The sequence below is a fragment of the Diceros bicornis genome, chromosome 31 (genome assembly GCF_020826845.1).
Source record: "Diceros bicornis minor isolate mBicDic1 chromosome 31, mDicBic1.mat.cur, whole genome shotgun sequence".
Classification (NCBI taxonomy): Eukaryota; Metazoa; Chordata; class Mammalia; order Perissodactyla; family Rhinocerotidae; genus Diceros; species Diceros bicornis.
Window position 1 is genome coordinate 21,574,545 of NC_080770.1, and position 17,213 is coordinate 21,591,757.

At 35.8% G+C, this 17,213-nt stretch overlaps 1 protein-coding gene and 1 pseudogene across 1 annotated transcript; one reads left to right on the forward strand and one right to left on the reverse strand.

The window, feature by feature from the left end:
* Positions 1-1,287: 1,287 nt before the first annotated feature.
* On the forward strand, positions 1,288-2,427 carry LOC131395809 (olfactory receptor 5T1-like; annotated as a pseudogene).
* Positions 2,428-8,948: 6,521 nt separating this feature from the next.
* On the reverse strand, positions 8,949-9,929 carry LOC131395810 (olfactory receptor 10AG1-like). Its single transcript, XM_058527629.1, has one exon. The coding sequence runs from the start codon at positions 9,927-9,929 to the stop codon at positions 8,949-8,951; it is 981 nt and encodes a 326-aa protein (XP_058383612.1).
* Positions 9,930-17,213: the final 7,284 nt, after the last annotated feature.

Below are 17,213 nucleotides of genomic sequence, written 5' to 3' on the forward strand. Positions count from 1 at the left end.
CCTTCTAATGATAGTTTGCTCATTCTCTTTTTGCTCCATGGTCACCTCAATACGACAAAAATGTAGTGTGTTTCATGTTAGGAACATAAATCACCTGTAGGTCACTGAATTCAGCCAGGCCTGCACACAGCAGATTTTTCATTCCTTTAAATACATTTTGATCTATGACAAGCTGAAGGAAACACTTGAGTCACCATGCTGAAACCCTGCTCCTAAATATAATAGACACAATATTTAAATATGTTTCAATGGTAGAGACTTTCTGTCCAGATACAGGTGACTCTCTAACTTTTTGTTTATCATGCACTTTCCTTTCTTTATACTCCACTGAAGGAGAAACAGTTTGACAACATAGAGAAATATTCCAGAAATAAAACACAATACTGTGATTTAAATAATGATTTTATTCAGTTAACAATAGTGTCTATAATAAACATATCATCTATTATTAGGTGATATTTATTTTATAGAAATTTTAGAAACTTCTTAAAAAACTATAATATATTAAAAGAATGGCCATGATTGATTTTGACAGAAATATTTCTCAAAAATACACCCAAGGACTTTGCAGGGATAAAGAGTATATGTATAGAGAAAAATTTTACAATGGTATTTGGTTAAAATTTGAAAAAGATTAGTAGGATAATAACTTGTGGAGGACAAAATGGTCACAGTGTTATGTGTTTCAAAGAAAGAAAACTGAAAAACAAAACAAAACACCATGCTCTGTCTTTGTTTGCAAACAAGTTGTATCTACCTCCAGAATAACATTTATTGTTCTGTTCACCACTGTTCTAGAAGTCCTAATGAAATGGGAAAATAGCCAGAAAAGACATCAAACGGTTTGGTTGGAGAAGACAGCTTCGTACAAGTTGAAAAGTAAGTTTAACTTATTGCATTTTCTAGCCATCTGGGACTATTTTATGATTTAAATAATTTTCACACTGATTTTATAATTTATTTCAACCCAATCTTGTGAGGTAAGTGCATTTGCTCCCATTTTATTATTTATGCACATTAAGGAGAGGCATTTCATGCACACTGTGAAAATCTAGGGTTAGTACTCAGATGTGTAATACTTTCTATGATAATACTTTCTGATTTAAAAATTTGTATATCCATTTGTCTTTGTGAATTTTAAGATGATGTAATAGGAAGACAGGAGGGAGTAAATTTAACAGAAAATAAACTAAAAATTAAACCAAGTAAATTGGCTTTTTTTTAACATGACAGACTTAACCAAACAACTGAATGAAATAATTTCTTTACTTATTTATACAGGGTAACACATCCACGTGGACCCAACTTCTTCATCACTGCCTATTCCTTCACTGCCAAGGATTCCAACAGGCCCTCTCAGAAGCAAACATGAGGACAAAATTGGGTGGGTTCTATTTGCAAAAAGATCACATTTAGAACATATAAATAACTGAAATGTCGGGGTTGCCATCAGATGTAGATTTATACACAATCCACGTGAAGAATGTGAGTGAAGTTACTGTGTTTATATTGATGGGCTTCATATGTGATTTTGAGGTGCAAGTCTTCCTATTTTTGCTCTTTCTAGCAATCTATCTTTTCACTCTGGTAGGAAATTTGGGACTGGTTGTATTGGTCATTGGGGATTCCCGGCTGCACAACCCTATGTACTATTTTCTGAGTGTGTTATCATTCCTGGATGTCTGCTGTTCTTCAGTTGTCACTCCAAAATTGTTGCTCAATTTCTTAGCAGAGAATAAAACTATTTCATTCCTTGGATGTGCAGCACAGATGTTTTTCTATGTTACATTTGGGACCACAGAATGCTTTCTCCTGGCTGCAATGGCATATGATAGCTATATAGCAATCTACCACCCTCTGCTGTATTCAGTCAACATGTCACCCAGGGTCTATGTGCCGCTCATCATTGTTTCCTATCTTTGTGGCATTTTGAACGCTTCGGTGCACACAGGGGCGGCATTTACTCTATCCTTCTGTGCATCCAATGAAATTAGACGTTTTTTTTGTGACATCCCTCCTGTCCTCGCCATTTCTTGTTCTGACACAAGCAAAAACCATCTTCTAGTGTTCTACTTTACGGGCGTTATTGAGATAGTCACTATCCTGATCGTCCTGGTCTCCTATGGTTTCATTCTGGTGGCCATTCTGAGGATGCATTCTGCTGAAGGGAGACGAAAAGTCTTTTCTGCATATGGCTCTCACCTAACTGGAGTGTGACTTTACTGTGGAACAGTCTTCTCCATGTACGTGAGACCAAGTTCCAGCTACTCTTTGGACCGGGACATGATAGTGTCGATTTTTTACAGCATTGCCATCCCCATGCTGAATCCCATCATCTACAGTTTAAGGAACAAAGATGTAAAGGAGGCAGTGAATAGAGTGTTTGGGAAAAATATGTTTATCAGTAAAGTATACTCTTCACACTAAATGTTAAATTGAAACCAATTAAGATTAATGTTCATTGTCTCCATATCAAAACGTTATGAATAAAGTGTTTTTTTTAGTTTCATAGTTCCTTTCTGTTCTTCTCAGAAATTTTTAAATAAAGATCATAGTCAACCCAATATCTATGCAGTCTTCACACGTGCAGAAAACTGTCATCCATCTGCTTCTTAGTTTATATATATATATGCACACATACGTACATATATATGCTGACACTGATTGTGTTATTTTGCTACGGCTGCCACAAAAGAGCACCAAAGACTGGATTGCTAAAACCACAGAAATTTATTTTCTCTTCTGGATCCTAGGCTTTTAGATCGAGGTCTTGACCAGGTTGACTTCTTCTGAAGGCTTTCTCTCCCTGGCTTGCAGATGACCATCTTCTCCTTATGTCTTCACGTGATCTGTTCTCTCTGAATATTCACACCATGATCTCCTCCTCTTATAAGGCCAACAGTCATATTGGATTAAGGCCCACCTTAAATGCCTAATTTTAAGATAATTATCTCCTCAAAGACTCTATCTCCAAATACAGTTACATTCTGAGGTGCTGAGGGTTAAGATTTCAACATACAAATATTGATTTATTTACACACACGCACAAAGACATACATGTATGTAACCTTTACATTAAATTGTAAGTATTATCTTTCATCTCCATATCACTCAAACTGGACAGACTCCCATAGTTGAAATTATAAGTAGCTTTATATCTGCCTACTTGAGCAAATACCACCTAACCGATAACAAACCACAGCTCACATAATCCCAATCCACTCTCCATGGGGTCATTGGCATCTGACTCCAGTTCAAAGCACTCTGCTCCATCCTTAGATTAATGCTTCTGCAGCAATCTAATTCCAACCTGTGGTTCAAGGACCACAGAGAATGTGTTCAAATTCCTGCTGTCCATTATCATGTTGTTTGTGAGGGTGCATTTCTCCTCCTTTTATTATTTCATTATTTCATCCAGAGTATGGACATTAAACCCATTCTTTTTCACAGACACTAGGCATTAGCATTTGTCAGGATTATACTTAAACTCAAGAGTGACAAAATACAAGCACATCAGAGAATAAGGTACTACTGGCTGGCAGATTGGCCTCTTCCCACAACTAAGCCCTGGCCATCTTTATGGGTTTCCCTACAGGGCTTGGGTTCTGTTTCTTTTCTTGACTCCTACCCCTCAGTGTCCAGGCCTATGAACCAAGGCACAGAAGAGAGGCTTTACTATGCACGTGTTCAGCCCTGTCTCTCTTGCCAACAGACCTTATTTGCATTGCAAGACATGTCTTCTTCAAAATTTATTATAAGTGGTAGTACTTTTTTCTTCTTTACTTTCTTTCATCATCATCAATTATTGTTATTATTATTATTATATTTTGTAAAGACCCATGTAGTACCAACAGAACAGTCTCCTAGAAAATAGAGTATAACCTTAGGATATTTCTCTAAATTGCAATTATTAAGTTTAAGTAACACTGCAGCATTACACACACAAAGTTCCTCTTACCACAATAAATTCCCCCCACAATTTTTCTGCATTTCCTTTCCCGTGTTTGGAAGGCTTTGTGATACCGAACCTCTTAATCTCAAATTCATGTGCCCGATGCCCAGCAAGCCAAACACTGAGACATCGGTGCTTGGAGATGAGAAAGGTTTATTCGAATTGGCTAAAACAAGTAGGTGGGAGTCTGGGTCGGCTCAAATCCACCTCCCCTAGAACAGAAAGCAGGGGGGGTTTATAGAGCTAAGGGGCGTGGCAGGAAGGACTTTAGGGAAACAAAGGGGTCACTCCTGATAAGCCTCTGGGCAGTCTGACTTCCGGGCATCACTGGCTGCTGAGGGCCGGCCTTCCTGTGATCGCAGCAACCTCCCTGAAGGCATTCTCTTTCTCCTGCAAAACAAGCTCACAAATCCTCGAGACCCCTGAGTCACCCCTCAAGTTAAACAGGAAAAATAGCAAATTGGTTTAATACCTACAGTATCCCTCAGATAGCCGGCTTCATTTGCACACTGCTATTCACATGATTCTTTCCTTTCCATGTCTCTTACTAGTGAGGATCTCATTGACTATGTTATAATAATTGCAATTTATCCCCATTGTATCCCCTCATATTCCATCTTTCTTAAATTTTCCCATTGTGCTTATCATTATTTTACATAATATGCATTTTAATTTATATTTAATTTATTGTCTAATCTATTTTCCAGAGTCTGGAACCATGTCTGGCACATATTGTTGCTCAATAAATATTCCCTTAATGAGTGAATATTTTAGGTAGCATACTGTCAAAAACAGTTTAATTCACTTTAGAGATATATATGAAACAGAGATGGCATTTTTCATTTAAATATTTGTTATTTTTTTTAGACTATCTGGTTTGTTTTTCCCTTTTAAGTTTGTCCTCTTCCTTCCATTGGTCTACTTCGCTGTTCTTTTTTAACTTTCTGATTTGGATGTGGATTTTCCAGTGACATCATGTCAGTGGCATCCCACATATTTTACTCTCACACTTTCAGTAGCAATATTTCTGACTTTTTCCTAGTTTCTCTTTGAATTAGGAGCAGTTTAATTATTTTTAAATGGCTAAATGGAATATTTTGAAAAATTTTTTTAAATTGTCATTTATTTCAAAACAGAATGCAGTATGTGTTCTTTTCTGTATTCAGACCTTATTTTTTGCTAATATTGACATTTTTCACAAATGCTGCACATACTCTTGAAAAGAAAGAGAATCTTCTCTTATTGCGGCTAATGTATAATACATCCTTATCTGTAAAAACCATCTTATTGCCTGGGTAGTAATTCTGCTATGTCCTCATTAATGTTTGGTTGACTAAAAATAATAGAGGTGTGGTAGGTTTTCCTAATGTTAAAATGTTTCTATGTTTGTCTTTGCATCTCCCAGATGAGAAATTTCCTGATTTAAGATATTTGTTGCTACAATACTTTTTGCATAGATAACACTTACTGCTAAGTCTTCATTGTGAATTACAGTCTATCATTACAGAATATCCATTTTTAATTTAGTTTGATGCTATTCTTGCATTCTGTGTTTCTTGATATCAACATTAGAACCAATGCTTTCTTTTCATGTGTATTGCCTAAATATATCATTGCCGGGGCTTTTATTTTTACATTTTGGAAACAATTCATAATATATTTGCATTTAAAAGACTATACTGAAGGTCTTTTTTTTTTTTTAAGGTATGCTAGGTGTAATTTTAATTATTGCTAAATATATATTTAGTCTTTGCTTTGTCATAATGTCCATGTTACAAATATGCATCGTAACACACAGAGGCATACACAAGCATATATACACGGTCATACAAACACATTTAAAAATCACCTTTATATTACCCCCACTGTCCTTTTTTAGATACAGCCTCTTGGTTTCCTACTATGAGAAATATTGACATGAGTAGTTGACACTTAAATTTCAGTTTTGCTACCTTTAATCTTACATTCATTTTCATGTTTTTTTTCAGTTTCCTTGATTCCATTTTATCTTGACATGAAGTATTGCTTTTGAAAAATGTGTTGTCAATTTATTTTCCCAGTCCTTAAAAGTAATGAAGTTGTTTGCTCTGATCCTCTATAGGAAATACTGACTTAATACATATAATTTAGTGCTGATCATCCCTTGCTGACGTAGAACATAATGGACTCTTCCAATAGGAAGTTTCAAATCTTCTTTCAATTCAGAAAAGAAATCTTGATCATGGCTTGTGATATTTCTGCTGTCACTTTGGCTTTGTTTTCTTCTGTGAAGGATCAATTCATACGCATGTTCTACTTTCTTTGTCTGTATATTCTTTCTATCCTCTCTCTCTCTTACTGCTGTATTTTTATGGGATCTTTTCACTTTTTGTTTGTTTGTTTCATATGATCTTTTTTTCCCTTATCAAATGCAAATGATTTTTAGAACTAGATAAGGCTTAAGAAACAATTTTTGGTATGTGTAAAGAGTTGTGAATTTTCGTCATTCCAAAATGAGAGCTTGCGCTGACTAACAGTCATTCCCCATTCTCCCACCCCCAAACCTAGGAACCGCTAACACATTTTCTCTTTCTATAGATTTGCCTATTTGGGGCATTTAATATAAATCATATCATGCAATATGTGGTCTTGATCACCTAACTTAGAAATATGTTTTTGAGGTTCATCTATGTTGTAGCATCTATCAGTACTTCATTTCTTTTTATTGCCCAACAATATTCCTTTGTGTGGAGATACTATTTTTTGTTCATCCATTCATCAGTTGATGGACATTTGAGTTGTTTCCACTCTTTGACTATTACCCATAATGCTTATGCACTTTTTTTTTTTTTTTTTTTTTTGTGAGGAGATCAGCCCTGAGCTAACATCTGCCAATCCTCCTCTTTTTTTGCTGAGGAAGACGGCCCCGGGCTAACATCGGTGCCCATCTTCCTCCACTTTATATGGGACGCCGCCACAGCATGGCTTACCAAGCAGTACTTTGGTGCGCGCCCGGGATCCGAACCAGCGAACCCCAGGCCGCCGCAGCGGAGCGCGCGCACTTAACTGCTTGCGCCACCGGGCCGGCCCCGCTTATGCACTTTTTTGTACATATGCTTTCAATTATCTTGGGTAGATACCAAGGAGGAGGCCCAGGCCCAGATGGTTTCGCTGGTGAATTCCACCATTTAAAAAAGAATCGCTACCACTCTTTCATAGCTTATTCCAGGAAATAGAAGAGGAAACACTTATCAACTCATTCTGTGACATCAGTATTACCTTGATGTCAAGCCAGACAAAGACATCACAAGTAAAGAAAACAAATGGTAAATGGGCTGTTAACTCTTATGAATACAGATGTAAAAATTCTCAACAAAACACTGACAAATCACATTTAGCCATTCTTTGTATTATTTTGTCATAAATTTTACTTTTATGTAATATTTAAACTTACAATTCATCAGCATAGTTTTTCTTGTCATTCATTTTTTGAAGTAATTAAAATTAAAAACTCAATATATTTTATACTTACCTTCATTTTTACATTTTTTTATGTTTTTTATTTCTTTGTCTAGACCCATGTTTCCTTCTGTTATACTCCTTCTGCCTGGAAAATTCTTGAAGCATGAGCTTGCTGGCTGTACGTTATTTCAGTTTGTGTCCATGAGTATTCATTTGCATGTCTGCAAGTTTTAGTTGTATAGCATAATGATTTGACTTAAAATGATTATGCAATAAGATTAGTTAGCATCCATCATCTTGTATAGACACAATAAAAAGAAAAAGCAGGGGCCTGCCCAGTGGCGTACAGTGAAGTGCGCGCACTCCGCTGCTGGCGGCCCAGTCGGATCCCTGGCGCGCACTGATACACCACTTCTCTGACCATGCTGAGGCCGCGTCCCACATACAGCAACTAGAAGGATGTGCAGCTATGACATACAACTATCTACTGGGGCTTTGGGGAAAAAAAGGAGGAGGATTGTCAATAGATGTTAGCTCAGAGCCGGTCTTCCTCAGCAAAAAGAGGAGGATTAGCATGGATGTTAGCTCAGGGCTGATCTTCCTCACCAAAAAAATAAAAATAAAAAGATCTAGTAGAGAATGTTGAATAATCTTTTGAACAACATTTAAAATAGATATTGTAAGTCTGTTTAAATTTGATTTCATCAGTATATGGTTTATATATGAGCTGTGGCTTCTTTCTATTTTCCTTCTCATTGTCCAGGAGTCTAGTTTGATATTCTTGACAGAGTGGTGGAAAGATTTCCATTCCTAGAGAAGACACGTCCTAATGCCCAAGTGTTGTTTATGTTTACTAATGACGTACTCACCAAAGACAATCACATGGCTAAATCAAGAATCAAGGGATGACCAAAAGGCATGGATACAAGAAGGAACGGTATATTGGGGGCCATTACCGTATATGTGTAACGGTCTTTTTAAAGACTCCATAAGTGTTTGTTATGTTTATGCACCATATTTACTAAAATATTTTTCAATATAAGCATTCATTTTTCCAGTTTTTTTGCTCAGAAAAAAAGTGCTTCAATAAACATTATATTACACATTCATTGTTTGTATTAGTCCTTCTTATACATATATCCTTATGCACTTAAGCTTTTGTTTCTATAAAGGAATCATTTAGTAATGACTCTGTAGCATCTAAAGATGTTTTATCTCTTTAATAGAGAATGTTAAGATAATGTCTAGAAAGGCATCAGTGAAAGAATAAAAAACGGTATGATTTCAATTATAGAACATACTACATATCACATCATCTTGTTTATTTACACATCTCTATTTACTAGTTTACAGTGAAGAGGACATTGATCTTTAAAAGTAAAACTACTAAATAAATGAACACAATTGTCACAACTCTGAGAACACAAGGGTTTACTAAAGGAAATTACGTCATTAGCTTACTTAAAAATTTAAGACAGTAGTGAAAAGTAGATTTCAATTAAATCTACATACAAATTAAATATGTAAAACAATAATTTCTGTTAGTTCAAATGTCTCACAATGCTGATAATTTGAGAAGAAATTTTCTCAGTGCCTCTCTAACATCTTTGTTCCGCAGACTGTATATCAGAGGATTAAACATTGGGGTCAAAACGGTATAGAAAAGAGAGAGCAGTTTGTCTGTTCCTTCATACTGGTTGGATTTAGGTTTTAAATAGGTGACAGTGGCTGATCCATAGAATAAAACTACAACTATGAGGTGGGAAGAGCAAGTTGAAAATGCTTTGGTCCGTCCTGTATTTGACGGCAGCTTCCAGATGGTAGAGATAATTCTGCTATAGGACCTAAGTATCAACATAAAGGGAACAGTGACAAACAATACAGCAAACATGTAGATCACCATCTCATTCACAAAAATGTCTCCACAAGCCAGCTTCAGTAATGGGGGGATGTCACAGAAGAAGTGGTTGATTTGGTTGGAACCACAAAAGGGCAGAGAGAAAATCTGGCATGTGTGCCCTATCCCAACTGGAACTCCACTGATCCAGGAGACAGCCACCAGCTGGACACAGACCTTGTAGTTCACGACAAGAGGATAGTGCAGAGGGTTACAAATGGCCACATAGCGGTCATAGGCCATCATGGCCAGAAGGAAACACTCGGTGGCTCCCAGCATAAGGAAGAAGCACATTTGTGCAGCACAGGCAAAAAAAGAAATAGTTCCTTTCTGGGTCCAAAGGTCCATGAGCATTCTGGGAAGTGTGACAGATACATAACAGATTTCTAGGAAGGAAAAATTGCTGAGGAAAAAATACATGGGGGTCTGAAGAGTGGAATCTACTCTTGTTATTAGAATAATAATAGCATTTCCCAACAGGATAATCATATAGATGACCAAGAACACTCCAAAAAGAAACCAGTGGAATTTGGGAATATCAGAAAAGCCCAAGAGAACAAATTCCACCAGAATAGTGAAATTTGTTTCTGTAATTTTCAAATTATTTTCTCTCCTTGGGCTTACATTTTCTGGCTGCATTTTCCTCTTTTATAATTGGATTGGGACATGGGCTTTGGTCTTTATAATTACTAAATTACTTTCTGGCACTTTTATTCTATGATTCTGTGCGATTTGATGTGAAACCAGGAGCTATGAACTCATCTGCATAAAAAAAATTAAATCCATAAATAAAGTGCTTAAATGATTTATAATGTTAGATTTGCATTCTAATTATACCAATAAGATACATATAGCCATACATTTTTACTTAACATAACAGTGTGAGAAGGGAGATTGCAGACGAACTATTTCTTCCAGTCAAAATCCCAACTCAATTAACTATCAATTGACCGACATCCATGAATTTTTTCCAATCAATCTAGTCCATAGTATAACATCCGACCTATGAAATCTAACATAATGTTCCACTGACTATTCACAGGTACGTCTTTTCTAACCTTGACATTACATCTCACGATTCATTCTATAAAGAATATAGCACGAGTTTCTTCCCTAACACGTTACTCTGTATATGATTCTGAATTAAATTAAAAGTAGAAATTATTATCAGAATTGCTTATTTTCTATGAAGTGAAAGAGGGTAATTAAAAATAAGAGGCTATAAAAGCCAAATCTTTAATTTTCAGAGTAATAAGTTTCTAGTAATTCTCATTCTAATGTGTTGAACTAAAATAGATTTTATTGCTTAAAAAACACAACTTTTTGGCATTTATCTATTTTTAATCCTAATAATATTTGGTCATATTTCTTTATTTTGACCAATTTTTAGGAAGAAGTAAAATCAATATATAAAAAGTTTCACAAATGTAGTCAGATATTGTGTTCAACTCCTGCCTTATTTATGATCTGATTTGACTGGGTAATATAAACACCTATTAGGATATGGGCCTAAAAAGTTGAGCCAAATATTTTTTTCCAGGAAATTATAAATTGGGAGAAATAAATGCTTCATATTTTCTCCAGTAGAAGGATATTTCCTAATAAAAGGAGAGTCTTTCTCATAGAAATTCTTTTATTTATAATGGCAACATTTACTTTATTATCCGTATAGCAAACTATGTTTAATTAATTTCATTATAATACATCACTCTTTAATTATAGTTTCCTTACTAGATTATTTCTTAAAATGAATAATTTTAGGACTATTATAATTGTTAATAATAGACAAATTAGGGATTTATATACTTCAAATGCTTCAAACTAATTACTTAACTTTTTAATTCAGAAAATCAGAAATCTACAGGTGCTGTCTTAAATAATGAATGCATTTTTGACCAACATATTTCATAATATGATCTTAGTTGTTTAATATTATTTCTTGAATCTTGATCCTGAAATTTAAAAATTGTCTTGAATTGAAATAGAATATCAACATATCAATAGTTCATATTTACCTTTTACAATTTTGGTGAAGCCGCTTATTTCTCATTGATGACATTTTTATATTTTTAAATATTAAATTGGTTAGGATCTAGACCATTTTTAAACAGGAACTTAACTTCCTTTTTAAAGAACAAGTGCTCTTTACAGATGAAGTAGTCACTTCTTCCCTGTGGGAATACCTCTTTTCCCTCTTTACTTCTAAATTGCTAGTTAAATGCTCCCGTTTGCAATTAATTTGGTGTGTTTTTCCAAACAATTCTTCAATGGTAGACCAGAGTTTCCTGCAGTCTCTCAATCAAATATAGTTTTATACACTCTTCATTTCCCAAATACGGTCAGAGAGCATGGATGTCCCAGAAGATGAATCACTCTTAATTGTCTGATATCACCTGCAGGAGAATGTTCAAATTCCTTATCTGTTGATTCCTTACCTGTCTTATTTTATTTTCTGTAATTCCTCTGAATAGACTTTTTTAGCAAATCATGCTTTATTAGCATCCTCTGGACATGTTCTACCTATTCCCTCATCTTTCTCAATTGCTTTGTAGAAGTAGACATTTGCGGATGTGGGGTAAATTTTATGAAGACAAAGGCAATTCTGTATTATAAAAACTAAGACTACTTTGTTCAAATTATGATTTTCTCTCAGACACTGTGGAAGCCCCTGCATAGACAAACCTAGCTCATTGTTGAACCCTATAAACAAGGATTAACAAGTATTATCTATAAAGTTTTTTGTTTGTTTATTGTGGTAACGTTGGTTTCTAACACTGTATAAGTTTCAGGTGTACATCATTATACTTCTATTTCTACATGGATTACATCATGTTCTTAAAAATTACAAGTTCCTCTTTCTTATTGCAGCATTTAATAATTTAACGTTTCTCATTTTCAACCTTCCTCCATGCTGTTTATGGGGAGAATGACTTCAAGCATGAACCTAATATTTCCAGCCCTAAATTGCTACTTTACTGTTGACAAGTTTTGTTTCAATATCAATTTGCCATTGTTTCTGTAACAGAGTCATTAACATGCCAGAGACTCTGCTCATCTTCACTCTGATGGGAGAATATTTCTTTCAACTTCGTCACCAGCATTTTTCCTTAGTCAGGAGGTTATAGTCTCCCTGAATTCTTTCACTATACTTGGTTTTGGAGATGATAGGTGTTTCCAGATCTCTGACCTCCACTGCCTGGGACAAAGCGTCCTCCAACTCCATTGCCAGGGAGGTAGAATTAGATACTAATGGGCAGAACAAGGAATTTGTGTTTTCTGACTCTAAATAATGCGCCCCTGCTATCCCCACTGGTTTCACGGCCAGTGCTTATCAGATAGCAGGTGCCAATGGGAACCTTATGACTAACTGATCGTGTAATACACTGAGTTTTGGCCAGGTGACTCAATCACATGTTCTTTATAGGAAAGGAATACCTAAATGCTCAATTTACACCTAGTGAGAATTTGAGGACTATAAATAGGCTTGACACAAGCCCCCTATGGCCAAAAAAGAGAAGATGCATTTTCTTTTTCTATTTTTATTTTCCTTTACACAACACTGCATCAGTGGGAGAAAATCTGACAAAAGACCCCTGGCTGAAGCTGGAAAATATTCTTATTACCATCTGACGTCATGTTTGTTTATGGATGAAGTAGGGAAGCAATATACAGCCCATCCCCCATATCCCCGGTTCCGAATTCTGGGATTCAGCCATCTGCCAATGGAAAGGCCTACCATGGTTGCATCTGTACTCAACACGTACAGAATTTTTCTTGTCATTATTCCCAACAATACAGTACAACAACTATTTACATAGCATTTACGTTGTATCAGGTAGTATAAGTAATCTAGAGATGATTTAAAGTATATGGGAGGATATGCGTACGTTACATGCAAATACTACATCATTTTATATAAAAGACTTGAGCAACCGCAGATTGTGGTATCCACAGGGCTCCTGGAACCAATCCCCAGCAGATACCCAGGACTATATGCTGTATGCAGTGCATGCTACTGTCTGATACTTTTTATTCCATCTTACTACTACTTATACATTGGTTCCTGCTTTCAACAGTTTCCTTTCACAGTTGTCTGTGCTTCTGATTTTACTTTTGATGGATGTCTGCTTTATGCTCTACACACGCCTCCATCGTCATCTCCTTATAATCTACTGTATGTATATCTTTTCCTTACTCCTTCTTCTTTCATTTTTTTCTTTTCCCCATCCTTGCTCAATTCAAAAAATATTTAACAACCTGTTATGTGTAAAATACGTAACTTTTTCATTTCTTTTACTTTCAACTCGATTTTGTCTATCTGTTTAAAGTGCAGCTCAATTTGGCAGCATGTATCTGTGCTCTGCTTTTTTGTTTTAATGTCTACCTTTTAATTGGGCTGCTTTGTCCATAAGTATTTAACGTAGTCATGGTACACCACTATTTGCTTTTTCTTTCCATTGTTTTCTTTTGCTTTACTACTTTGTTGTCTTCTGCCAATTTTAAGGTTATTTTATTTTTTCCATTTTATTTCTTTCCCTGCCTTTTTATATATACTGCTTTTTATTGTCTTTGCATGATTGTTTCAGGGCTAACAGTTAAAAATATGCATCTTTAACTTATCAAAGTTTACCTAGAGTTAAAACTGTTCCACTTTAATCTTCGTCCTTTACAACTGATGCTTCCACTTTCCACATTCCACTCCATCCTTCCTGTTTCACAATATCCACTTCCCAACTCACTCCACAAATGTGATAATCTTATAACAGTGCAATTCCATTTCCTCAAGTTTCATTCTTTGTGTTACTGATATCATCTATTTTGCCTGTGTCTATATTATAAACCTCGTTACTATACCATTATTTTAGTTTGAAATAGTCAGTGGTTTCAATATGATGTACATAGATGGATTTTCTTTCTGATTCATTCTACTAGGATTCACTGGGATACGTGTATTGATGTTTTCCATTAAATTTGAAAAGTTGCTGCCATTATTATTATTTTCTTACACTAGGCTTTCAGTTATGCATATTTCAGACCATCTGATACTGATCTGCCTGTCCTTGAGGCTCTAATCTTTTTCCTCTAATCATTTTTTAAAAGACTTTTTTGGGTTGTATAATTTCCAGTAATTTGAATTAAAGTTCACTGATATTTTTTTAACATCACAAACTGCTATGAATCTAATCACAGCATTTTTTCATTTCACTTACTTTTCAGTTACATTTCACTTCCTCTCATTTTATCTTTCACTCTAGAATTTTAATTTGGTTCTTTATTAGATTTTTATTTCTCTGCTGAAACTCTCTGTTTACTCAATTTTCTATTTAGTAATATATTTTTTTAAGTCTTTGCCTATGCTTATAAGACATGTTTAAAAGTCTGCTAAATCTATTATCTGAGATATCTTGGGGTCATTTTCAATTGATTCCTTTTTTCTTGTTTATGTTTTAGCTTTCCTGAGTTTTTCTTGTCCTGTAACTTTTACTGATATTTTAAATTGTCAATAATACATTGTAGAAACTCTGGGTTCTGGTATCTTCCTATGAAGATTGTTAATTTGTGTAACAAGCCATTATTATTGTAAGATCATTTTGACTCATAAAGTCTGGGTTTTATATTTTGTTAGTGTAAAGTTGTCAAAAGCCTATGGTGTTTCACAGGTCCAAATAACTTGGGGAATTTGACATATAAATTCTGTCTTCCCTACAGATGTTGTTGAGGCTTAGATTTCAACTTTTTCTAGAGTGGGTCTTGAGAAGGCTAAAGACTTCACTCTAGCGGTCAGCCCAACGGCATAGCAGTTAAGTTCACGCATTCCACTTTGGCAGCCTGGGGTTTGCCTGCTCAGATCCTGGGGGTGGACCTACTCACCACTCATCAAGCCATGCTGAGGCAGTGGCCAATATAGAAGAGCTATAGCTCTACAACTTTATATGCAACTAGGTACTGCCGCTTTGGAGAGAAAAAAGAAAAAGAGGAAGATTGGCAACAGATGTTAGCACAGGGCCAATCATCCTCAAAAAAATAAAACAAAGAAAAAGAAAAAACGAAAAGACCTCACTTTAAGGAAAAGGTCTTATTCCAAAGCCCCAGAACTTCTGATGACTCAGATGGCTGCCTGAGATACTATTAAAGTGTTAAGCATTCTGGGTAAGATGCAATTCCAGTGTCTCTGAGCTATGTTTTATCATTAGTATCTCCATTCTTTCCCCAACCACATTGCAGTCATTTTCTTAAAAGCCTTCTGTAGCCTTCTCCAGCATATGCATACCCCATCCTTCTTCCAATGATGTTCTCTCTGGCACACTTCATTCAAGTCTATCTTCCCCCCAGCCAGCACTAAGCTCCCTCATCTTTTATGCTCCGTAAACAGACCATAGTCTTTTTAGTTGCCTTGAATGCTGATTTCTGCCTCCTCAGTTGGACGGCACATCTGGGCTCTTCTTTGATTCCAGTTCATCTGTACTTTGATCAGGAAATTATCTCGAGGCTCATAGCTAGAGTGATCATGGGATTAACATTGCAAATTTCCCTTCTCTGGTGGACAGACTCTTCAGGTGGCCCCATGGTCCCTGCCTCCTGATAGCTGTACCTTTGGGCAATGCCAGGCAATTTAGTGTAGGTAGTCATGTGACTTGCTAATAGTCTAAGCATATGGCAAAGATAATAGGATGTATATGATTACATGATTTCATTACCTAAGATCCTGACATCCATCTTGGTAGGAGACTCTATTGTCCATGCTGGTTTGATAAGTAAGCTTTTATAGTGTGGGCTGCCTATATTGAGAGGCCTATGTGGGGAGAATCAGAGAGGAACCTCTAGGAGGTGAGGGTTTCATTAGCCAAGTGCTAGCAAGAAATAAAATCTTCAGTCTTACAACTGCAAGGAGTTGAATTCTGCCAATAAAAATGAATCCTTCCCCACTCAAGCCATAAGATGAGACTGCAGCCTTGGCTAACATCTTGATTGAAATCTTGTGAGATTCTAAGCAGAGGATCAGGCTAATTAATGTGTAGACTACTACTCACCCACAGAAACTGTGAGACAGTAAATGTGTGTGAGTGTGTGTGTGTGTTTAAGCTGTTAAATTTTTGGTAATTTGGGGGCCGGCCCTGTGGCATAGCAGTTAAGTGCATGCGCTCTGCTGCTCGTGGTCTGGGTTTGGTTCCCGGGTGCGCACCGAGACACCGCTTTGTCAGGTCATGCTGTGGCGGTGTCCCATATAAAGTGGAGGAAGATAGGCACAGATGTTAGCCCAGGGCCAGTCTTCCTCAGCAAAAAGAGGAGAATTGGCAGGATGTTAGCCCAGGGCTGATCTTCCTCACAAAAAAAAAAAAAAAATTGGTAATTTGTTATGCAACAATAGAAAACTAATACACCTTTCTCAGGTATCACAATCCTTTTATCTTATGTGCAATGCCTAAGTACAGTTGTCTCATATAATTCATCCTCTTTTATCTTTGCTCATGGTGGAAGGCGTATTCTGGTATTAGTGTCTCAGCAGGCTGGAAATAGGATGTTCTTGATGCACATTTCTGGTTTCATATTTTCATTTTGAAGAGCTTATTTTATTATCTTTACATAAAGATATTTCACCAAACATATTGCTTACTCATTACACTATACTTCAAAACATACTGTAGTTCTCTTATTTCAACACAAGAAATTCTCTATTCCATTTTCCAGCTACATATAGGTTGCTTGATTTATTATGTAAATATTGAGTAGATTATATTTTTATTATAGGTTTCCTAGAAATGACTCAAATCCAAAAACACTTTCCAGCTGACTAGATATTTCAAGTTCCACTCCTTTTTTAAATGATTTTCTTATTTTAGTAATCCCCATTTAAAAATACCATAAGAAGTGACTATTATTCAAATATGTGATTATAAATCCCCTCTCAGACATGTCTGAAGA